We start from the raw sequence: 24159 nt of genomic DNA, 5'->3' as shown, positions 1-24159 counted from the left end.
TCCTCTTTATCTCCTCCTTCCTCTCAATTTCTGGTTATCTCTATCAAATAAATAAAGATGATAAAATTGCTTTTTTAAAAAAATATATTTATTTAATTAATTTATTCCCTTTTGTTGCCTTTGTTGTTTTATTGTTGTAGTTATTATTGTTGTCATCGTTGTTGGATAGGAATGGAATGGAGAGAGGAGGGGAAGACAGAGAGGGAGAGAGAAAGATAGATACTTGCAGACCTGCTTCACTGCTTGTGAAGCAACTGCCCTGCAGTTGAGGAGCCTAGGGCTCCAACCAGGTCCTTGCACTTCCGCACTGCACTACCACCCAACTTCCTTTACTAGCTTTCTGAGGCGGCCTACAGAGAGCAGAATGTACTGTGTATTGGCTGTGGTGTTATAAAGACTGTGCATGATAATTCCTACTCTGCCGACTCTTAGTAAAATAGACACCTACAGTGTTATGGCAAGAGAAATCAAACAGCAGGAATCCCAACTCTTGTTTGCTTTTTCTCAATGGTCTTTTCACTCCTCCCTCCCCCTCCCCCCTGCTTTTTATTTGATAGCAGGGCAGAAACCAGGAGCCATAGACAAGAGAAACCTCAGCAGGGCAGAAACCAGGAGCCATAGACAAGAGAAACCTCTAGCCCTGTTCCATTGCTCATGAAGCTTTCTCCCTGTAGGTGGGGGACATATTAGGGGGTGGTGTTTGAACCCAGGTCCTTGTGCACTGTAATGTGTGCATTCAGCCAAGTGCATCACCACCCCACTCCCATAACCTTTCTTTTTTTTATTTCTTTATTGGGGAATTAATGTTTTACATTCAACAGTAAATACAATAATTTGTACATACATAACATTCCCCAGTTTCCCATATAACAATACAACCCCCACTAGGTCCTCTGTCATCTTCTTGGACCTGTATTCTCCCCACCCACCCACCCCAGAGTCTTTTACTTTGGTGAGACACGCCAATTCCAGTTCAGGTTCTACTTGTGGTTTTTTTTTTTTTTCTTCTGATCTTGTTTTTCAATTTCTGCCGGAGAGTGAGATCATCCCATATTCATCCTTCTGTTTCTGATTTATTTCACTTAACATGAATTTTTCAAGGACCATCCAAGATCGGCTGAAAACGGTAAAGTCACCATTTTTAATAGCTGAGTAGTATTCCATTGTATATATATACCACAACTTGCTCAGCCACTCATCTGTTGTTGGACACCTGGGTTGCTTCCAGGTTTTGGCTATTACAAACTGTGCTGCTAAGAACATATGTGTACACAGATATTTTTGGATGGATGTGTTGGGTTCCTTAGGCTATATCCCCAGGAGAGGAATTGCAGGATCATAGGGTAGGTCCATTTCTAGCCTTCTCAGAGTACTCCAGACTGTTCTCCACAGAGGCTGGACCAATTGACATTCCCACCAGCAGTGTAGGAGGGTTCCTTTGACCACCACACCCTCTCCAGCATTTGCTGCTGTTACCTTTTCTGATGTATGACATTCTCTCAGGAGTGAAGTGGTATCTCATTGTTGTCTTGATTTGCATTTCTCTGACAATCAGAGACTTGGAACATTTTTTCATGTTTTTCTCAGCCTTTTGGATCTCTTCTGTGGTGAATAGTCTGTCCATGTCCTCCCCCCATTTTTGGATGGGGTTATTTGTTGTCTTGTTGTTGAGTTTGGCAAGCTCTTTATATATGTTGGTTATTAAACTCTTGTCTGATGTATGGCATGTAAAGATCTTCTCCCATTCTGTGAAGGGTCTCTTGGTTTGGGTAGTGGTTTCTTTTGCTGTGAAGAAGCTTTTTATTTTAATGCAGTCCCATATGTTTATACTTGCCTTAGTCTTCTTTGTAATTGGATTCGTTTCATTGAAAATGTCTTTAAAATGTATGCAGAAAAGAGTTCTCCCAATATTTTCCTCTAAGTATCTGATAGTTTGTGGTCTAACATCCAAGTCCTTGATCCACTTGGAATTGACTTTTGTATTTGGTGAAATACAGTGGTTCAGTTTCATTCTTCTGCATGTTTCAACCCATTGTTTCCAACACCATTTGTTGAAGAGACTCTGCTTTCCCCATTTAATAGTCTGGGCCCCTTTGTGAAAGATTAAATGTCCATAGGTGTGGGGGCTCCCATAACCTTTCTTATTTTATTTATTCCCCCAGACCACTGCTCAGCTCTGGCTTCTGGTGATGGTGGTGGTGGGAGGTGAACTTGGGACTTTGGAGAGTCTTTTTGCACAACCATTAAGCTGTGTCCCATGCGCTCAGCCCTGTAGGAAGCCCTGAGGGCTGGGTGCTTTATGAACTGGGTTTCCCGAAGGGTTCCAGGTGGCTAAGCGAGGACTGCCTGTATTCATAGCTGCTTCAAAAGCCAGCCTGTCCGGTCCCTTCCCTAGCCCTTCACTCTGTCATCTACCAGGTCACCAGCTCCCCTGCTGGCTTCCAGTTTCTCCTTTGTCCTTGCAGCTGAATTTTGTTTCATGTTTAGTCCTTTTCTTAAATTCTTGCGCGCACACACACGCACACGCACACACACACACATACACACACTGTCCCAAACTTCTGCTTTGTTATATGCCTCTGAAGATGGTGTCCCTGGAGGTTCAAAGTCCCTAACCTCAACTGGCCCCTCATAAAAACAAAGCACGTGATCAAAGCAGCTTTTCCTGGTGGCTTTAGAAGTGGCACGGTGGTACAGTTATGGACTTACAAGCACGTGGTTCCGAGTTCAGTCCCCAACACTGCATGTGCCAGATGCTCTGGCTCTCCTCTCCTCTCCTCTCCTCTCCTCTCCTATTCTCTCTCTCTCTCTCTCTCTCTCTCTTTCTCTCCCCATGGGTCTCTCTCTTGATTGTTTCATCAAAGCACTACTCAGCTCTGGCTTTTGGTGGAACTGGAAATTGAACCTGGGACCTTTAGTGCTACAGGCATGAAAGGCTTTTTGTGGAGCCACTATGCTATCTCCCCAGCCCAACTTTTTTTTTTAAGTATTTTTTAAAAATATTTATTTATTCCCTTTTGTTGCCTTTGTTGTTTTATTGTTGTAGTTATTATTGCTGTTGTTGATGTCGTCGTTGTTGGATAGGACAGAGAGAAATGGAGAGAGGAGGGGAAGACAGAGAGGGGGAGAGAAAGAAAAACACCTGCAGACCTGCTTCACCGCCTGTGAAGCGACTCCCCATAGGTGGGGAGCTGGGGGCTCGACCCTGGATCCTTACTGCAGTGCTTGCGCTTCACACCACGTGCGCTTTGTAAGCAGAGCACAGTACACAGGGCCTCAGCTATGAGTTCTTCGAATCAACTTTTTTTTCCTTTACTTTATATTCTTTTTTTTTTCCCTAATGTTTTATTTACTTAGGCTAGAGAAAGAGGGCAATTGGGGGCCGGGCAGTTGCTCACCAGGTTAGGCACACATAGTACAAACCTATAGGACTGGGCACAAGGATCCCGGTTTGAGCACCCCACCACCTGCAGGGGGGTCGCCTCACAGGCAGTGAAGCAGGTCTGCAGATGTCTCTCTTTCTCTATCCCTCTCTATCTTCCATTCCTCTCCCCCTTTCAATTTCTCTCTGCCCTATCCAATAAAATGTAAAAAATATAAAAGAGAGATAACCTGGGTTCAAGTTCTTGGTCTCCACCTGCAGGGGCCTGCTTCACGAGAGGTGAGGTGAAGTAAGGCTGCGGGTGCCTCGCTTTCTCCCTCTGTGTCTTCCTCTTCCCTCAATTACGCTCCTTTTTTCCCCCTCCAGGGTTATTGCTGGGACTCGGTGCCTGCCCTATGAATCCACTGCTCCTGGTGGCCAATTTTTCCCTTTTATTGGATAGTACATTGTAGCATGTGCTCTCTACCAGGTGTAACCCCTATATAAATTCTTTTATTTCCACTAGTGCTGTCTCTGGCTATCATACCTTTCAACTCCTCTTGGGCAGGGCACCTCTCCAAAGAGCCTGACTCTCTCCTTTAGTCAATGAATAAACTCAAGTCCCTCCCAACTAAAGAAAGAAAGAAAGAAAGAAAGAAAGAAAGAAAGAAAGAAAGAAAGAAAGAAAGAAAGAAAGGAAAACTCCTAGCCCTGCGGATTTAGCATGGCCCCATGTCCCAAAATCACCCTACAGTGAAATTGGCATAGATCTGTAGGCACTGTGACACAGGTCAAGATTTGGGTGCAAACCACCACATACGGGATGCAAAACTGCTCTGCTGGCCCCCGAATTCGCATGAGCTCCCTTTGGAGTCCAGGCCTCTATTGATCCGTTCTTTGTCCCCATGTCATGGCCTTTTTGAAAGGGTCAGGGAGTTGGACGGTAGCGCAATGGGTTAAGGGCAGGTGGCCTACGCAAAGTGGAAGGACCTGTGTAAAAATCCCGGTTCGCGCCCCTAGCTCCCCACCTGCAGGGGAGTCTCTTCACAGGCGGTGAAGCAGGTCTGCAGGTGTCTATCTTTCTCTCCACCTCTCTGTCTCCCCTCCTCTCTCAATTTCTCTCTGTTCTATCCAACAACAGTGACATCAATAACAATAATAACTACAACAATAAAACAATAAGGGCAACAAAAGGAAATAAATAATTTTTTTTTTAATTATCTTAGGGAGGATCCCAGTTCAAGCTCCCAGCTCCCCACCTGCAGGGGGTCGCTTCACAGGCAGTGAAGCAGGTCTGTAGGTTTCTATCTTTCTCTTGCCCTCCTCGCTCCATTTTTCTCTGCCCTATCCAACAACAATGACATCAATAACAACAACAATAATAACTACAACAATAAAACAACAAGGGCAAGAAAAGGGAATAAATAAATATTGAAAAAATAACTACAGCGGCAACAAAAGGAAATAAAATATCTTAGAGGGACTGAGCTGTGGCACATTTGGTTAAGCGCATGTAGTATGAGGTATAAGGATCCTGGTTCAAGCCATCTGCAGGGAGGTCACCTCACAAGTAGTGAAGCATGTCTGCAGGTGTCTTTCTCTCCCCCTTTATATTTTCCTGGCCTTTCTCAATTTCTCTCTGTCCCATCCAACGGGGGGGGGGGGGGAGATGGCCTCCAGGAGCAATGGATTTGTGGTGCAGGCACTGAGCCCCAGCTATAACCCTGGAGGAAAAAAGAGAGGGGGAGGGAATTGAGAGCGAAGAGGGGGAGAGAGGTGGTGCACCTGGTTAAGTGCACATAGTACTAAGGGCAAGGACCCGGATTTGAGCCCCCACTCCGCATCTGCAACAGGAATGATTCACAAGTAGAGAAGCAACTTGCAGGTATCTCTCTCAGGCATCTCTCCCTCTCTTTCTTTAACCTTTTTTTAAAGGTTATTTATTTATTTGTTTGTTTATTTATTTGAAAGATAGGAGGCGAGAGAGAAAGACTCACTCTGATACAGGTGCTGCCGGGGATCAAACTCAAGACCTCATGCTCGAGAGTCTAATGCCTTAGCCACTGCACCACTTCCTGGACCACATTTTTTTTTTTAATTTCTTTATTAGGGAATTAATGTTTTACATTCAACAGTAAATACAATAGTTTGTACATGCATAACATTCCCCAGATTCCCATATAACAATACAACCCCCACTAGGTCCTCTGTCATCCTTCTTGGGTCTGTATTCTCTCCACCCACCCACCCCAGAGTCTTTTACTTTGGTGCAATACGCCAATTCCAGTTCAGGTTCTACTTGTGTTTTCTCTTCTGATCTTGTTTTTCAACTTCTGCCTGAGAGTGAGATCATCCCATATTCGTCCTTCCGTTTCTGACTTATTTCACTTAACATGAATTTTTCAAGGACTATCCAAGATCAGCTGAAAACGGTAAAGTCACCATTTTTTTTTTTATAACTGAGTAGTATTCCATTGTATATATAGATCACAACTTGCTCAGCCACTCATCTGTTGTTGGACACCTGGGTTGCTTCCAGGTTTTGGCTATTACAAACTGTGCTGCTAAGAACATAAGTATGCACAGATCTTTTTGGATGGGTGTGTTGGGTTCCTTAGGCTATATCCCCAGGAGAGGAATTGCAGGATCATAGGGTAGGTCCATTTCTAGCCTTCTGAGAGTTCTCCAGACTGTTCTCCACAGAGGTTGGACCAATTGACATTCCCACCAGCAGTGTAGGAGGGTTCCTTTGACCCCCACACCCTCTCCAGCATTTGCTGCTGTTACCTTTTCTGATGTATGACATTCTCTCAGGAGTGAAGTGGTATCTCATTGTTGTCTTTATTTGCATTTCTCTGACAATCAGAGACTTGGAGCATTTTTTCATGTGTTTCTCAGCCTTTTGGATCTCTTCTGTGGTGAATATTCTGTCCATGTCCTCCCCCCATTTTTGGATGGGGTTATTTGTTGTCTTGTTGTTGAGTTTGGTGAGCTCTTTATATGTTTTAGTTATTAAGCTCTTGTCTGATGTATGGCATGTAAAGATCTTCTCCCATTCTGTGAGGGGTCTCTTGGTTTGGGTAGTAATTTCTTTAAGCTGTGCAGAAGTTTTTTAATTTGATCTAGTCCCATAGGTTTATGCTTGCCTTACTCTTCTTTGTAACTGGATTCATTTCATTGAAGATGTCTTTAAAATGTATGCGGAAAAGAGTTCTGCCAACATTTTCTTCTAAGTATCTGATAGTTTGTGGTCTAACATCCAAGTCCTTGATCCACTTGCAATTGATTTTTGTACTTGGTGAAATATAGTGGTTCAGTTTCATTCTTTTGCATGTTTCAACCCATTGTTTCCAACACCATTTGTTGAAGAGACTCTGCTTTCCCCATGTAATAGTCTGGGCCCCTTTGTCAAATATTAGATGTCTTTAGGTGTGGGGGATTACTTCTGGGCTCTCAATTCTATTCCACTGGTCAGTGTGTCCATTCATGTTCCAGTACCAAGCAGTTTTGATGACAATGGTCCTATAATACAATTTGAGATCTGGGAGTGTGATGCCTCCAGTTCAGTTCTTTTTTCTCAAGAAAACAGTTGTTGATACATGGGTAAAATTTCTCCATTTTCTGCAAACACTCTCACTCACCCTCAGCCCAGACCCTTCTCCACCATCAGGCACCAGGACCTGAAAGCCCCCAGCCCCCCACCTCCCAGAGTCCTTTACTTTGGTGTAATTCTCCAACCCAGCCCAAGTTCTGCTTTGTGTTTTTCCCTTCTGTTCTTATTTCTCAGCTTCTGTCTATGAGTGAGATCATCCCATAGTCATCCTTCTTTCCCACTTATCTCACTTAACATGTTTTCCCCAAGCTCCGTCCAAGACAAAGTGAAGAAGCTGACTTCATCACTCTTAATAGCTGAGTAATATTCCATAGTGTATATGTACCACAACTTTCTCAGCCACTCATCTGTTGTTGGACACCTGGGTTGCTCCCGAGTTTGGGCTATTACAAATTGTGCTGCTATGAACATAGATCTCCTTGTATGGATGTCTTTGTTTCCTTAGGATATATCCCCAGGAGAGGAATTGCAGGGTCCTAGGGTAATTTCATTTCTAGCCTTCTGAGAGTTCTCCAGACTGCTCCCCACAGGGCTTGGACCAATTTACATTCTCACCAGCAGTGCAGGAGGGTTCCTTTACCACTGCAACCTCTCCAACATATGTTGTTAACTATCCTTTCTTATTGTAAAATTTTTTAAAAAGCTACAAGCAGTTCTTTTTCTTTTTTAATATTTATTTATTTATTTGCTTATTTCCTTTTGTTGCCCTTGTTATTTTATTGTTGTAGTTATTATTGATGTCGTTGTTGTTGGATAGGACAGAGAGAAATAGAGAGGCGGGGAAGACAGAGGAGGGAAGAGAAAGATAGACACCTGCAGACCTGCTTCACCGCTTGTGAAATGACCCCCTTGCAGGTGGGGAGCCGGAGGCTCAAACCAGGATCCTTACGCCGGTCCTTGCTTTGCGCCACCTGCGCTTAACCTGCTGCGCTACCACCCAACTCCCACAGTTCTTTTTCATGTGGGGTTATAAATGTGGCAGATTTATTAGGTACGTAAAAACCGCAGTGCAAAATAAGCAAAGAGGGGAAAGACCAACAACCGTGAGTCCTTCTAGTTCACCAGCATTCAGCTTCACAACACATGGGTCCTGGGAGGAATAGCAGCAAAGAATGTGTATTTACACCAAGAACTTACTTAAGGGAGCCTTAAGTAGTTTTTCATTCCCACAATTCCTTGCTAGTTTACCTCCTAAGCTATATTCAATTGTATGCTGATAACATCAGCTGTATGCTGATTATGTATGAGGCACAGCCTTCCTTCCTTACAGTCAAAACACAAAGTATTCCCAACACTGACAATGACTTGGAACTTTTTTTTTTCACATGTCTGTTGGCCTTTGGATCTCTTCTTTGTTTTGTTTGCTTGTTTGTTTTTACCAGAGCATTGATCAACTGGTTTATTGTGGTGCAGGGCAATTGAACTTGGTTTGGAGTCTCAGACATCAGTCTCTTTGCATAACCATTATGCTATCTACCCCCCACCCTTAGATCTCCTCAGGTGAATATTCTGTTCATATCCTCTCCCCACTTTTGGATAGTCATTTGTTTTTGTTGTTGTTGTTGCTGCTGAGTTTGGTGAGCTCTTTATATATTTTGGTTATTAGCCTTATGTCTGGTGTAAAGCATGTAAACATCTTCTCCCATTCTGGAAGAGGTCTCTGTCTGGGTGGTGGTATATATTGCGGTGCAGAAGCTTTTCACTCTGATATAGTCCCATTGGTTTATTCTTTTGTTTCTTCTCCTTGAGACTGGACTTGAATCATTGAAGAGGCCTATAAATCTTAGGTGGGGGAGAGGGCAGGTGATGGCACACCTGGTTAAGTGCATATGTTACAGTGTGCAAGGACCCAGGTTCAAGCCCCTGGTCCCCACCTGCATGGGGAAAACTTCATGAGCAGTGAAGCAGTGCTGTAGGTCTCTCTCTGTCTCTTTAGCTCCCCCGCCACTCCTGATTTCTGGCTTTCTCTATCCAAAAAATAAATAAAGATGATAAAAATCATTTTAAAAAGAAAACAATGTTATATTTAAAAAAAAACAAAAAACCTTAGGTAGGTAGGGTGAGCGGTAGCACACCTGGTTAAATGCATAGTACAAAGTGAAAGGAGGAGCCGGGTGGTGGTGTACCTGGTTGAGCGCACATGTTACAATGCTCAAGGACCCAGTTTTAAGCCCCAGCTCCCTACCTACAGGGGGAAAGCTTTGCGAGTGGTAAAGCAGTGTTGCAGGTGTATAAATAAAGATTTTTTAAAAAGAGGAAAAAAATTGAGAGCTTTGTTTGAAGGTTCTAGCAGGAGAGCCCAACTACTCGTATACCCTCGACCGAAGACAGGTCTATCTCTATTCGTGGAAGGCCGTCTTCTACCAACCGCACAGCTTCTGGGGGGACGCACATGGAGCGGTGAGGGAGGAAGGGGACAACCGCCTAGCCAGCCAGATCAGCCATATCAACCCTGGTGATCAATGCGGTGAAAGATGTTGCAACCAGATCGCCTTCACATCCACGAAGAAAATCAAAAGGACTCACACGAGGATCCCAGTTCTAAGTTCTATCCCCCCCCCGCTCCCCACCTGCAGGTGTCTATCTTTCTCCCTATCTGTCTTCCCCTCCTCTCTCTTTTTTAAAATATATATTTATTTATTTTATTTTCCCTTTTGTTGCCCTTGTTGTAGTTATTATGGTTGTTGTTATTGATGTCATCACTTTTGGATAGGACAGAGAGAAATGGAGAGAGGAGGGGGAGATAGAGAGGGGGAGAGAAACATAGACACCTGCAACCTGCTTCACCATCTATGAAGCGACTCCTCTACAGGTGGGGAGCCAGGGGCTCCAACCAGGATCATTACGCAGATCTTTGTGCTTAGCGCCATGTGCATTTAACCCACTGCTACTGCCTGACCCCCCCTCCTGTCTTAATTTCTCTCTGTCCTGTCCAGTAGCAGCAGCAACAATGACAACAATGGAAAAAATGGCCTCCAGGAGCAGTGGATTCGTAGAGGCAAAACAAACAGAAACAACAAACATATAGAAAAGAATTCTGCAAATATTTTCCTCTAAATATTTGATAGTTTCTGGTCTAATATCCAAATCCTTGATCCATCTGGAGTTTAATTTTGTGTGTGGTGAAATGTACTGGTTTAGTTTCATTTTTCTGGACATTTCAACTGACCAAATTTCCCAGCACCATTTATTGAAGAGACTCTCCTTTCTTCACTTAATATTTTTTTAATATTTATTTATTTATTCCCTTTTGTTGCCCTTGTTGTTTCATTGTTGTAGTTATTATTATTGTCATTGTTGGATAGGGCAGAGATAAATGGAGAGAGGAGGATAAGACAGAGGGGGGAGAGAAAGAAAGACACCTGCAGACCTGCTTCACCACCTGTGAAGCGACTCCTCTGCAGGTATGGAGCTGGGGGCTCGAACCGGGATCGTTACTCTGGTCCTTGCACTTTGCACCACCTGTGCTTAACCCGCTGTGCTACGGCCTGACTCCCTCTTCACTTAATATTTTAACACCCCCATTGTCATAAATTAGATGTCCACAAGTGTGGGGGCTTATTTCTTGGCTCTCAATTCTATTCCACTAGTTAGTGTGTCTATTTTGGTTCCCAGGCAGTTTTGATTGCTATGGCCCTATAATATAGGCAAACAACCTTCATACCAGAATCTCTAAGGTCCCAGGTTCAATCCCCAGCACCATCAGAGCTGAGCAGTGCTCTGTTTAAAAAAAAAAAAAGATTTAACCCAGCACACCTGGAACCCACTACTGCCTTCCCTTCAACATGTCAAATTTATTCTCTCATTCTCCACCCCCTCCCCCGTGTGTGTGTGTGTCTGTGTGTCTTTTTGTCATCTCCAAGGCTTCGTTGCTCTGGAATGATTTTTCTCAGACAGAGAGTCAGAAAGAGAAACAACACAGTGTTGTCCTGGAGGTGGCTCAGTGGAGAAACAACACAGAGAGAGACAGGGAGAGGGAGAGGGAGAAGGAAAGGAAGGGAGAGAGGGATCCTAGAACCAAAATTTCCTTCAATGCAGTGGGGGCTGGGCAAAGCAGCGCACTATCCAAGTGAGCTATTTCACCACGCCTGTTCTGTACTTCTTATCTCAGCAAATGCCACCACCATCCAACTAGAAGACCCCAGTCCAGAAACTTGGGATTCCTTCCTTTCACACATTCTTTTATTTATTTAGTTGTTTGTTTGTTTGTTTATTATAAAGGAAGGAGGAGAGAGAGAAAGAACCAGACATCACTCTCTGGTACATGTGATGCCAGGGATCGAACTCAGGACCTTATGCTTGAGAGTCTAATGCTTTATCTACTGCACCACCTCCTGGACCACACTCTTTCACTCATTCTTAGTGCCTGATTTATTCAACCATTCATCAAGGCCTATCGGGCTTTATTTATTTATTTATTTATTTATTCATTTATAAGCTAGAGACAGAAACAAACAAAATAAGGGGATACATAGAAGGAGAGATGAAGAAAAACACCTGCTGCACAGCTTCACCACTCGTGAAGCTTTCCACCTGCAGGTGGAGACTGGGGGCTCTGATCCACGTCCTTACACACTGTATCTCTCAATCAAGTGCACTACCACCTGCACCACTGTATTTGTCTATATCTTGATCAGAAAACAAGGGGGGAATAGTCACCAGGAACAGTGGATTACCATGCAGTATCCAATCCCAATGACAACCCTGGTGACAAAAAAAAAAAAATCGGCCCACACCTATGGACATCTAGTCTTTGACAAAGGTGCCCAGACTATTAAACGGGGAAAGCAGAGTCTCTTCAACAAATGGTGTTGGAAACAATGGGTTGAAACATGCAGAAGAATGAAACTGAACCACTGTATTTCACCAAATACAAAAGTCAATTCCAAGTGGATCAAGGACTTGGGTGTTAGGCCAGAAACTATCAGATACTTAGAGGAAAATATTGGCAGAACTCTTTTCCGCATACATTTTAAAGACATCTTCAATGAAATGAATCCAATTACAAAGAAGACTAAGGCAAGTATAAACCTATGGGACTACATCAAATTAAAAAGCTTCTTCACAGCAAAAAAAAAAACCACTACCCAAACCAAGAGACCCCTCACAAAATGGGAGAAGATCTTTACATGCCATACATCAAACAAGAGTTTAATAACCAACATATATAAAGAGCTTGCCAAACTCAACAACAAGACAACAAATAACCCTATCCAAAAATGGGGGGCAGACATGGACAGAATATTCACCACAGAAGAGATCCGAAAGGCTGAGAAACACATGAAAAAATGCTCCAAGTCTCTGATTGTCAGAGAAATGCAAATAAAGACAACAATGAGATACCACTTCACTCCTGAGAGAATGTCATACATCAGAAAAGGTAACAGCAGCAAATGCTGGAGAGGGTGTGGGGGTCAAAGGAACCCTCCTGCACGGCTGGTGGGAATGTCAATTGGTCCAACCTCTGTGGAGAACAGTCCGGAGAACTCTCAGAAGGCTAGAAATGGACCTACCCTATGATCCTGCAATTCCTCTCCTGGGGATATAGCCTAAGGAACCCAACATATCCATCCAAAAAGATCTGTGTACACATATGTTCTTGGCAGCACAATTTGTAATAGCCAAAACCTAGAAGCAACCCAGGTGTCCAACAACAGATGAGTGGCTGAGCAGGTTGTGGTATATATACACAATGGAATACTACTCAGCTGTAAAAAATGGTGACTTCACTGTTTTCATCCAATCTTGGATGGACCTTGAAAAATTCATGTTAAGTGAAATAAGTCAGAAACAGAAAGATGAATATGGGATGATATCACTCTCAGGCAGAAGTTGAAAAACAAATCAGAAGAAAAAAAAACACAAGTAGAACCTGAAATGGAATTGGTGTATCACACCAAAGTAAGACTCTGGGGTGGGGAGAATACAGGTCCAAGAAGGATGACAGAGAACCTAGTGGGGGCTGTATTGTTATATGGGAAACTGGGGAATGTTATGCATGTACAAACTATTGTATTTACTGTTGAATGTAAAACATTAATTCCCCAATAAAGAAATAAAAAAATCGGGAGTCGGGTGGTAGCGCAGCGGGCTAAGAGCAGCTGGCTCAAAGCGCAAGGACCGGCATAAGGATCCCGGTTCCAGCCTCCGGCTCCCCACCTGCAGAGGAGTCCCTTCACAAGGGTGAAGCAGATCTGCAGGTGTCTGTCTTTCTCTCCCACTCTCTGTCTTCCCCGCCTCTCTCCATTTCTCTCTATCCTATCCAACAACGACAACATCAATAACAACAACAACTACAACAATAAAACAACAAGGGCAACAAAAGGGAATAAATAAATATATAAAAACTTTTTTAAAAATCATGCCCAGGGAGTCGGGCTGTAGCGCAGCGGGTTAAGTGCAGGTGGCGCAAAGCACAAGGAACGACATAAGGATCCCGGTTCTAACCCCGGCTCCCCACCTGCAGGGCAGTCGCTTCACAGGCGGTGAAGCAGGTCTGCAGGTGTCTGTCTTTCTCTCCTCCTCTCTGTCTTCCCCTCCTCTCTCCATTTCTCTCTGTCCTATCCAACAACGACAACAACAATAATAACTACAACAATAAAACAACAAGGGCAACAAAAGGGAATAAATAAATAAAATAAATATTAAAAAAGAACGTAGGCAAAAAAAAAAAAATCATGCCCAGAGAACATCAGTTGAGAAGCAACCAATGTGTGAGGCTGAATCTTCCTCAGAGGTCTACCTTCTTCCAAGCAAAAGTAACCACAACTATGAGTGAGGTAGCAAGATTCCACTGAATGTTGCTACTTACTCTACTAGATGGCAAGCATCCTGTGGGCAAGCCCACCTCAGCCCTCATCACAGGAGAATTTCTACTTATTCTTTTTTTATTTTTTTATATTTATTTATTTATTTATATTCCCTTTTGTTGCCCTTGTTATTTTATTGTTGTAGGTATTATTGATGTCACTGTTGTTGGATAGGACAGAGAGAAATGGAGAGAGGAAGAGAAGACAGAGGGGGAAAGAGAGACACCTGCAGACCTGCTTCACCGCCTGTGAAGGGACTCTCTCCTGCAGGTGGGGAACCAGGGGCTCGAACTGGGATCCTTATGCCGGTCCTTGTGCTTTTGCACCACCTGCGCTTAACCCACTGCGCTACCGCCCGACTCCCAATTGCTACTTATTCTAAACCCATGAAAGATGAAGAGCCGTGGTCCGGGAGGTGGTGCAGCGGTAAAGCTTTGGACTCTCAAGCATGAGGTTCGATCCCTGGCAGCACATGTGACAGAGTGATGTCTGGTTCTTTCTCTCTCCTCCTATAGTTCTCATAAATAAATAAAATCTTAAAAAAAAAAAAAGAAAGATGAAGAGCCGAACAATGGCATTTTTGTGCCACTGTGTTGACCGGAAACATGCCTTCCAAACTCCAGACTCAAGACCATTTTCATGCTGCCTGAAGTAAGTTACCTCATGCCATCTTCTATTTCCTGCCAGGCTCAGAGCCCTTACCTTCCCAACTGTGGAGGAGATGTCCAGTTCTCAGGAGTAGTGGACTGCTTCCGGCAGACAGTGAAAACCCAGGGGGCACTAGGGCTTTGGAGTGGATGGTCAGCCAATTTACTGAAGGTGAGAGGAGTGCTGGGTCTCTCCCTATTCTCTGCCACATCCTGTTCTCCCCTGTTCCTTTGCATCTCCTGCTACAGTTGGCATGGAAACACCCCGTCTGTGCACTGTGGGGGTATCTAATGCTCTATCCCAGAGTGCCTGAGACTCCTAACACTGAGTTCATGAACCATGGAAGGGAACATAACCCTCACCTTAAAGGTGTGTGTGTGTGTGTGTGTGTGTGTGTGTGTGTGTGTGTGTGTGTGCGCGCGCGCGCGCGTGTGCAGAAGACTCATAGCTTACATCAGATTCCCAAAGAACCCTACAAGCAAAACCAAATCAATAACAGAAGTTCAGAAGATCATGGTGACAGGGGTTGAAAGCATAATGATTATACAAAGAGATTCTCGTGCCTGAGGCTCCAAAGCCCCAGGTTTAATCCCCTGCACCACCATAAGCCAGAACTGAGCGCTGGTTAAAAAAAAAAAAAAAACTCATGGTGGTTCTGTAATTAACTTCCATACCTGAAACTCCGAGGTCTCAAGTTCAATCCTCTGCATCACCATAAGCCAGAAAAGAGCAGTGTTTGTCAGAGGGAAGAAGAAAAAAAAGACTATAAAGAGAGGACAAGAACATCACTCCAGCATACATGCTTCTGGGAATCAAACTCAGAACCTCACACTTGCAGGTCCTGTGCCATACCGTTGTGCCACCTCCCCAGATGTTGAAAGTGTTTTAAAATTGATTGTTTGGGTGGCAGAGAAAGCATAATGGTTCAGCAAAAAGATTCCCATGCCAAGGGCTATGAGGTCCCAGATTCAATCTCCAGCACTACTGTAAGTCAGAGCTGAGAAGTGCTGCGATATCTGTGTGCCTATCTTTCTCTCATTTTTAGTCTTGTATTTATTTATTTATTTTTAATTTTTAATATTTATTTATTCCCTTTTTGTTGTCCTTGTTTTTTTGTTGTTGTAGTTATTATTGATGTCATTGTTGTTGGATAGGACAGAGAGAAATGGAGAGAGGAGGGGAAGACAGAGGGGGAGAGAAAAACACCTGCAGACCTACTTCACCACTTGTGAAGTGACTGCCCTGCAGGTGGGGAGCTGGGGGTTCGAACCGGGATCCTTAGGCAGGTCCTTGCACTTTGCGCCACCTGCGCTTAACCTGCTGCGCTACCACCCAACTCCCCTATTTATTTATTAATGAGAGGGATAAGAGGAGAGAGAGAATGAACCATACATCACTCTGGCATATGTGTTACTGGGGATTGAACTCAAGACCTCATGCTTGAGAGTCCAATGCTTCATCCACTCTGCCACCTCCCCTACCATTACTTATCTTTGTGTGTGTGTGGGTGGGTGTGTGTGTGAGTGTGTGAGTGTGTGTGTGTGTGTGTGTGTGTTATCAAAATAAAAATTTAAAATACCTTTAAAACTATTGGGAGTTGGGCAGTAGTACAGAGGGTTAAGCGCAAGGACTGGCGTAAGGATCCCAGTTCAAGCCCCCGGCTCCCCACCTGCAGGGGAGTCGCTTCACAAGCAGTGAAGCAGGTCTGCAGTTGTCTACATTTCTCTCCCGCACTGTCTTCCCTGTCTCTCTCCATTTCTCTCTGTCCTATCCAACAACGACAACAACAGTGAAACAACAAGGACAACAAAAGGGAATGAATAAATAAATATTTAAAAACTCAGCACAGAGCAGTGAAACTCCAGCAATGACAAATAAATAAGCAAAAAAAAAAAAAAAAAAAGGAAAAGAAAAAAAAGAGAACTCAGGCTATTTGGCACTAATTGTACTTGTGAACACATCAGTGACTCTGCAGGTGTCTATCTTTCTTTCCCCCTCTCTGCCTTCCCCTCCTCTCTCCATTTCTCTATCCTATCTAACAATGACGACATCAATAACAACAACAATAATAACTGCAACAACAATTTAAAAAAACAACAAGGACAACCAAAGGGAAAATAAATAAATTTTTTTTAAATTTAAATTCTAGACTCAGGGGCCAGGTTGTGGCACAGCCACTGAACATACATGTTAGAGTACACAAGGACCTGGGCTCAATTCCCTGTCCCCATTTGCAGGGAGAGAGCTTCAAGAAAGTGAAGCAGTGCTGCAAGTGTCTCTCTTTCTCCCTCTCTATCTCCCTCTTCCCTCTTGATTTATTTTTGTCTCTATCCTAATAAATAAATAAACTAACTTATTTATTTATCTATTAGACTCAGCCTTGGCCCCACTGCATTGAAGGAAGCTTTGGTACTGTGGTCTTTCTCCCTCTCTATCTCTTTCTTTACATCTGAAAAAAATCAGCACAGAGGGAGTTGGGCAGTAACGTGGCAGGTTAAGCGCAGGTGGCCCAAAGCGCAAGGAACGGCGTAAGGATCTCAGTTCAAGCCCCCGGCTCCCCACCTGCCTGGGAGTCGCTTCACAAGCAGTGAAGCAGGTCTGCAGTTGTCTTTCTTTCTCTCCCCCTCTGTCTTCCCTGTCTCTCTCCATTTCTCTCTGTCCTATCCAACAATGACAACAACAATGATCACTACAACAGTGAAACAACAAGGACAACAAAAGGGAATGAATAAATAAATATTTAAAAACTCAGCACAAAGCAGTGAAACTCCAGCAATGACAAATAAATAACCAAAAAAAAAAAAAAAAGGGAAAGAAAAAAAAGAGAACTCAGGCTATTTGGCACTAATTGTACTTGTGAACACATCAGTGACTCTGCAGGTGTCTATCTTTCTTTCCCCCTCTCTGCCTTCCCCTCCTCTCTCCATTTCTCTATCCTATCTAACAATGACGACATCAATAACAACAACAATAATGACTACAACAACAATTTAAAAAACCAACAAGGGCAACCAAAGGGAAAATAAATAAATATTTTTTTTAATTTAAATTCTAGACTCAGGGGCCAGGTTGTGGCACAGCCACTGAACATACATGTTAGAGTACACAAGGACCTGGGTTCAATTCCCTGTCCCCATTTGCAGGGAGAAAGCTTCAAGAAAGTGAAGCAGTGCTGCAGGTGTCTCTCTTTCTCCCTCTCTATCTCCCTCTTCCCTCTTGATTTATTTTTGTCTCTATCCAAATAAATAAATAAACTAACTTATTTATTTATCTATTAGACTCAGCCTTGGCCCCACTGCATTGAAGGAAGCTTTGGTACTGTGGTCTTTCTCCCTCTCTATCTCTGCTCTTTACATCTGAAAAAAATCAGCACAGAGGGAGTTGGGCAGTAACGTGGCAGGTTAAGTGCAGGTGGCCCAAAGTGCAAGGACCGCGTAAGGATCTCAGTTCAAGCCCCTGGCTCCGCACCGGCAGGGGAGTTGATTCACAAGCAGTGAAGCAGGTCTGCAGTTGTCTATCTTTCTCTCCCTCTCTGTCTTCCCTGTCTCTCTCCATTTCTCTCTGTCCTATCCAACAATGACAACAACAATGATCACTACAACAGTGAAACAACAAGGACAACAAAAGGGAATGAATAAATAAATATTTAAAAACTCAGCACAGAGCAGTGAAACTCCAGCAATGACAAATAAATAAGCAAAAAAAAAAAAAAAAAAGGAAAAGAAAAAAAAGAGAACTCAGGCTATTTGGCACTAATTGTACTTGTGAACACATCAGTGACTCTGCAGGTGTCTATCTTTCTTTCCCCCTCTCTGCCTTCCCCTCCTCTCTCCATTTCTCTATCCTATCTAACAATGACGACATCAATAACAACAACAATAATAACTGCAACAACAATTTAAAAAAACAACAAGGACAACCAAAGGGAAAATAAATAAATTTTTTTTTAATTTAAATTCTAGACTCAGGGGCCAGGTTGTGGCACAGCCACTGAACATACATGTTAGAGTACACAAGGACCTGGGCTCAATTCCCTGTCCCCATTTGCAGGGAGAGAGCTTCAAGAAAGTGAAGCAGTGCTGCAAGTGTCTCTCTTTCTCCCTCTCTATCTCCCTCTTCCCTCTTGATTTATTTTTGTCTCTATCCTAATAAATAAATAAACTAACTTATTTATTTATCTATTAGACTCAGCCTTGGCCCCACTGCATTGAAGGAAGCTTTGGTACTGTGGTCTTTCTCCCTCTCTATCTCTTTCTTTACATCTGAAAAAAATCAGCACAGAGGGAGTTGTGCAGTAACGTGGCAGGTTAAGCGCAGGTGGCCCAAAGCGCAAGGAACGGCGTAAGGATCTCAGTTCAAGCCCCCGGCTCCCCACCTGCCTGGGAGTCGCTTCACAAGCAGTGAAGCAGGTCTGCAGTTGTCTTTCTTTCTCTCCCCCTCTGTCTTCCCTGTCTCTCTCCATTCCTCTCTGTCCTATCCAACAATGACAACAACAATGATCACTACAACAGTGAAACAACAAGGACAACAAAAGGGAATGAATAAATAAATATTTAAAAACTCAGCACAGAGCAGTGAAACTCCAGCAATGACAAATAAATAAGCAAAAAAAAAAAAAAAAAAGGAAAAGAAAAAAAAGAGAACTCAGGCTATTTGGCACTAATTGTACTTGTGAACACATCAGTGACTCTGCAGGTGTCTATCTTTCTTTCCCCCTCTCTGCCTTCCCCTCCTCTCTCCATTTCTCTATCCTATCTAACAATGACGACATCAATAACAACAACAATAATGACTACAACAACAATTTAAAAAAACAACAAGGACAACCAAAGGGAAAATAAATAAATTTTTTTTTAATTTAAATTCTAGACTCAGGGGCCAGGTTGTGGCACAGCCACTGAACATACATGTTACAGTACACAAGGACCTGGGCTCAATTCCCTGTCCCCATTTGCAGGGAGAGAGCTTCAAGAAAGTGAAGCAGTGCTGCAGGTGTCTCTCTTTCTCCCTCTCTATCTCCCTCTTCCCTCTTGATTTATTTTTGTCTCTATCCAAATAAATAAATAAACTAACTTATTTATTTATCTATTAGACTCAGCCTTGGCCCCACTGCATTGAAGGAAGCTTTGGTACTGTGGTCTTTCTCCCTCTCTATCTCTGCTCTTTACATCTGAAAAAAATCAGCACAGAGGGAGTTGGGCAGTAACGTGGCAGGTTAAGTGCAGGTGGCCCAAAGTGCAAGGACCGCGTAAGGATCTCAGTTCAAGCCCCTGGCTCCGCACCGGCAGGGGAGTTGATTCACAAGCAGTGAAGCAGGTCTGCAGTTGTCTTTCTTTCTCTCCCCCTCTGTCTTCCCTGTCTCTCTCCATTCCTCTCTGTCCTATCCAACAATGACAACAACAATGATCACTACAACAGTGAAACAACAAGGACAACAAAAGGGAATGAATAAATAAATATTTAAAAACTCAGCACAAAGCAGTGAAACTCCAGCAATGACAAATAAATAACCAAAAAAAAAAAAAGAAGGGAAAGAAAAAAAAGAGAACTCAGGGTATTTGGCACTAATTGTACTTGTGAACACATCAGTGACTCTGCAGGTGTCTATCTTTCTTTCCCCCTCTCTGCCTTCCCCTCCTCTCTCCATTTCTCTATCCTATCTAACAATGACGACATCAATAACAACAACAATAATGACTACAACAACAATTTAAAAAACCAACAAGGGCAACCAAAGGGAAAATAAATAAATATTTTTTTTTAATTTAAATTCTAGACTCAGGGGCCAGGTTGTGGCACAGCCACTGAACATACATGTTAGAGTACACAAGGACCTGGGTTCAATTCCCTGTCCCCATTTGCAGGGAGAAAGCTTCAAGAAAGTGAAGCAGTGCTGCAGGTGTCTCTCTTTCTCCCTCTCTATCTCCCTCTTCCCTCTTGATTTATTTTTGTCTCTATCCAAATAAATAAATAAACTAACTTATTTATTTATCTATTAGACTCAGCCTTGGCCCCACTGCATTGAAGGAAGCTTTGGTACTGTGGTCTTTCTCCCTCTCTATCTCTGCTCTTTACATCTGAAAAAAATCAGCACAGAGGGAGTTGGGCAGTAACGTGGCAGGTTAAGTGCAGGTGGCCCAAAGTGCAAGGACCGCGTAAGGATCTCAGTTCAAGCCCCTGGCTCCGCACCGGCAGGGGAGTTGATTCACAAGCAGTGAAGCAGGTCTGCAGTTGTCTATCTTTCTCTCCCCCTCTGTCTTCCCTGTCTCTCTCCATTTCTCTCTGTCCTATCCAAAAACGACAACAACAATGATCACTACAACAGTGAAACAACAAGGACAACAAAAGGGAATGAATAAATAAATATTTAAAAACTCAGCACAGAGCAGTGAAACTCCAGCAATGACAAATAAAAAGCAAAAAAAAAAAAAAAGGAAAAAAAAAAGAGAACTCAAGGCTATTTGGCACTAATTGTACTTTTTACCACATCAATGACTCCAAGCAAGATAAGCATATGGAGACAGGAAGCAACAGACTGGCTACACTCATACTAGTCCCAAAAAACCACCTGTCCCCAGAGCTTGCCTTTCCTGGTGTACTGCTACCTCTCCCATTCACACCAACACAGCTCTTTTTTTTTTTTTTATCTAGTCCCTGATTCCCTGAAGACTGTTGTCCGCAGCTTTTATCTCAGTCTAACCTGACCCAAGTTGACGGCAAACATTTACATTGGCTTTTTCTTAATGTACCATTTCATTTTTTAAAATCTTTTTTTTAATTTGTATATTTCTTTATTTTCCCTTTTGTTGCCCTTTTTTATTGTTGTTGTAGTTATCATTGTTATTTATGTCGTTGTTAGATAGGACAGAGAGAAATGGAGAGAGGAGGGGAAGACGGGGGAGAGAATGATAGACACCAGCAGACCTGCTTCACTGCCTGTGAAGCTACTTCCCTGCAGTTGGGGAGCCTGGGGCTCGAAACGGGATCCTTGAGCAGGTCCTTGCACTTTGCACCTATGCTTAACCTGCTACGCTACCGTCCCACTCCAGTACCATTTCATTTTGTTGCCATTGTTAATTTTTCATTTGTTACGTTTTTTTTATCTAACAGGACAGAGGAAATTGATAAGGAATGGGGAGATAGAAATGAGAGAGGTACAGAGAGAGAGAGAGAGAGAGAGAGACAGAGCTGCAGCACAATTTCATTGCTCACGAAGCTTCTCCCCTGCAGGTTGGGATTGGGGATTTGAACCTGGGTCCTTAAGATTGGTAACATGTGCACTTAACTAGGTGTGCTATTGCCAGGCCCCAGCCTGTTCTTGTTTTAAGATTGACAGGTGTGGGAGCTGGGTTTTAAGATTGACAGGTGTGGGCACAAAGTACAAGGGTCGGCTTAAGAATCCCAGTTTGAGCACCGAGCTCCCCACCTGCAGGGGGTTTGCTTTGCAAGCGGTGAAGCAGGTCTGCAGGTGTCTATCTTTCTCTCCTCTTCTCTGTCTTCCCCTCCTCTCTCCATTTCTCTCTGTCCTATCCAACAACAACAGCAGCTATAGCAATAATAACAAGTACAACAAGGGCAACAAGGGCAACAAAATGGGAAAAATGGCCTCCAGGAGCAGTGGATTCGTAGTGCAGGCACTACAATAACCCTGGAGGAAAAAAAAAAAAGATTGTCAGGGGCCAGGTGGTGGCACACCTGGTTAAGCACACACATTACAAGCACAGAAACCGAGGTTCAGGCCCCTGGTCCCCAGGATAGCTTCACAAGTGGTAAAGCAGGGCTGCAGATGTGTCTCTGTCTCTCTGCCTCTATATCTACCCTCTCCTCTCAGTTTCTTTCTGTCTCTATCCAATAATAAATAAAATATTTTTTAAAAAGATTGTCACATGACCTTTTGCTTTCTTGTGCTTAACAGATTGTTCCATATTTCGGAGTGATGTTTGGCACCTTTGAGTTCTGCAAGAGAGTTTGTCTTTACCAAAATGGATACATTGTGTCTCCCTTGAGCTATCAGTTGGCCCCAGGGGTGGATCAGAGCCTGAAACCCCGGGAACTGAGGGAATTCCAAAACCTCTACAAAACTGGCCAGCTCAAGTCTAAAAAGCCAACCCTATAAAGCAGAATGGAACTGGAAGCACTCTGGCTGGAGGTGCACTACAATTGCAGGTCATGGTTGCACATGTGCAGAGTGCAGGGTGTGACTCTCAACTGATGGTCCCGTGGGCACCTGTGCCACGCGAAGGCCTCTGCACGTGACTGTCTCAAGATAGCCTCCCGAGAGACTTTATCACTGAGCACTGTAATGCTCCCCTTGTAACCAGATTCAGTTGAACTGACTAAACAGACACCATGTTGCGGCTCAGCCCCAGGTCCACGGCTTATGTTCAGCACTCCCACGCCCCGCATCAGCCTCATTGAACATCACTGTTTGACCATTTAATATTCAATAGGTATCACCAATGAGATAACCCTTCTTTTTCTTTTTTTTTTACACTTGAAGCATCCCAGGGTTAGAAATTTGTGTTTGGGGAAACACTGTTTTGTTTTGTACTATCACTGCCTTTTCTTTTCCTTTTTTAAGATAGAGACAGAGAAAACAAAGAAGTAGAGGCTTCCTCCAATGCAATGGTGGCCGGGCTCGAACCTTGACCGTGCACATGACAAATCAATGCACTATCCAAGAAAGCTACTTCACCAGCCCTACCAGACTGCTTCAGTATATGAAGTCAGGGAGAGATGAAGTGGCCTAAATTCTCTGCCTTTTTTTTTTTTTAAACTGGCCTTGCCAGCCTAGCCAGAAAATAAATTATTTAGTCAACTGAAGATGTCCCAGTTGCCTAGAAAGGATCAAGTAGGACATTTGATACAAGACTGAAAAATCAAATGTGACTGAACAAAAACACTTACTTTGAGTGAGTCACCACGACTAGATTTTCCTCTTCTTTTTTTTTCCCCTCCTCCTCCTATGCTTTTGTGATACACGTGTCAGAATTGTTTCACCTTGGAGATTCAATATCACCGCAATGCCGACCCCATACATCAGCTCCATCTCTCATATCAAGCTGGTAATTTACACACACACTCTCTCTCTCTCTCTCTCTCTCTCTCTCTCTCTCTCTCTCTCTCTCTGTATGTCAGAAATATTTTTTCCTATTAAATTTATTTTCCAAAGAAAAGTGTTGTGTTAGGTGCTTATTACTGATCTGAGTTCTCAATTTAGGGTGAAATACAGACATCCTGGCTTAAATACACATTCTCAAAACCTTGCCTTTTTTGTTTTTGGAAAGATACTCTAAATAACTCATTTTTCTAACTCTGTGAGAGACCAAATTTCACAGGGGCTAGCAGTTAAACACACACTTGAACTTGGACTGAGTGTGATGTACCAAAGCAAAGGATTCTGGGGGAGGAGAGGTTGCAGAGGGTGTTTGGGTGCCTGCTGAGGGGAAGGGATCTAGGTTGGAAATGAATGGTTTGCAGACACCTATGATGGTGAGATGCGAAATGGTACTCATGTGTCAACAGCTGTACTGGAAATCATCAACATGCTGTCAGTAACTTGATTTCAAAACAAAAGATTTCATTGGAAGTCCAATCTGTTGGAGTTTGGAAGATGGCCAATTTCTCTACCCAGAATGAGTCATTCTTGTCTGTGACTCAATTTTCCTGGAGTTGAACAATTTGCCTTTAAAGTTCTGAAAGATTTGAATAATTCTTTCCCCACTACG

General features: G+C 43.3%; 1 protein-coding gene across 1 annotated transcript in view; it reads left to right on the top strand.

The window, feature by feature from the left end:
* SLC25A43 (solute carrier family 25 member 43) overlaps positions 1–22793 on the top strand; it is a 75842-nt gene extending 53049 nt beyond the window's left edge. Inside the window, exons 4-5 of the mRNA XM_060183480.1 lie at positions 14471–14602; positions 22347–22793. Coding sequence (XP_060039463.1) covers positions 14471–14602; positions 22347–22547 — 333 coding nt within the window. The 3' untranslated portion in view covers positions 22548–22793. The remainder of the gene's footprint in view (positions 1–14470; positions 14603–22346) is intronic.
* Positions 22794–24159: the final 1366 nt, after the last annotated feature.

This window comes from Erinaceus europaeus, chromosome X, assembly GCF_950295315.1.
Source record: "Erinaceus europaeus chromosome X, mEriEur2.1, whole genome shotgun sequence".
Classification (NCBI taxonomy): domain Eukaryota; kingdom Metazoa; phylum Chordata; class Mammalia; order Eulipotyphla; family Erinaceidae; genus Erinaceus; species Erinaceus europaeus.
The sequence above is the reverse complement of the archived record's forward strand: the minus strand, read 5'-3'. Positions and strand labels throughout refer to the sequence as shown.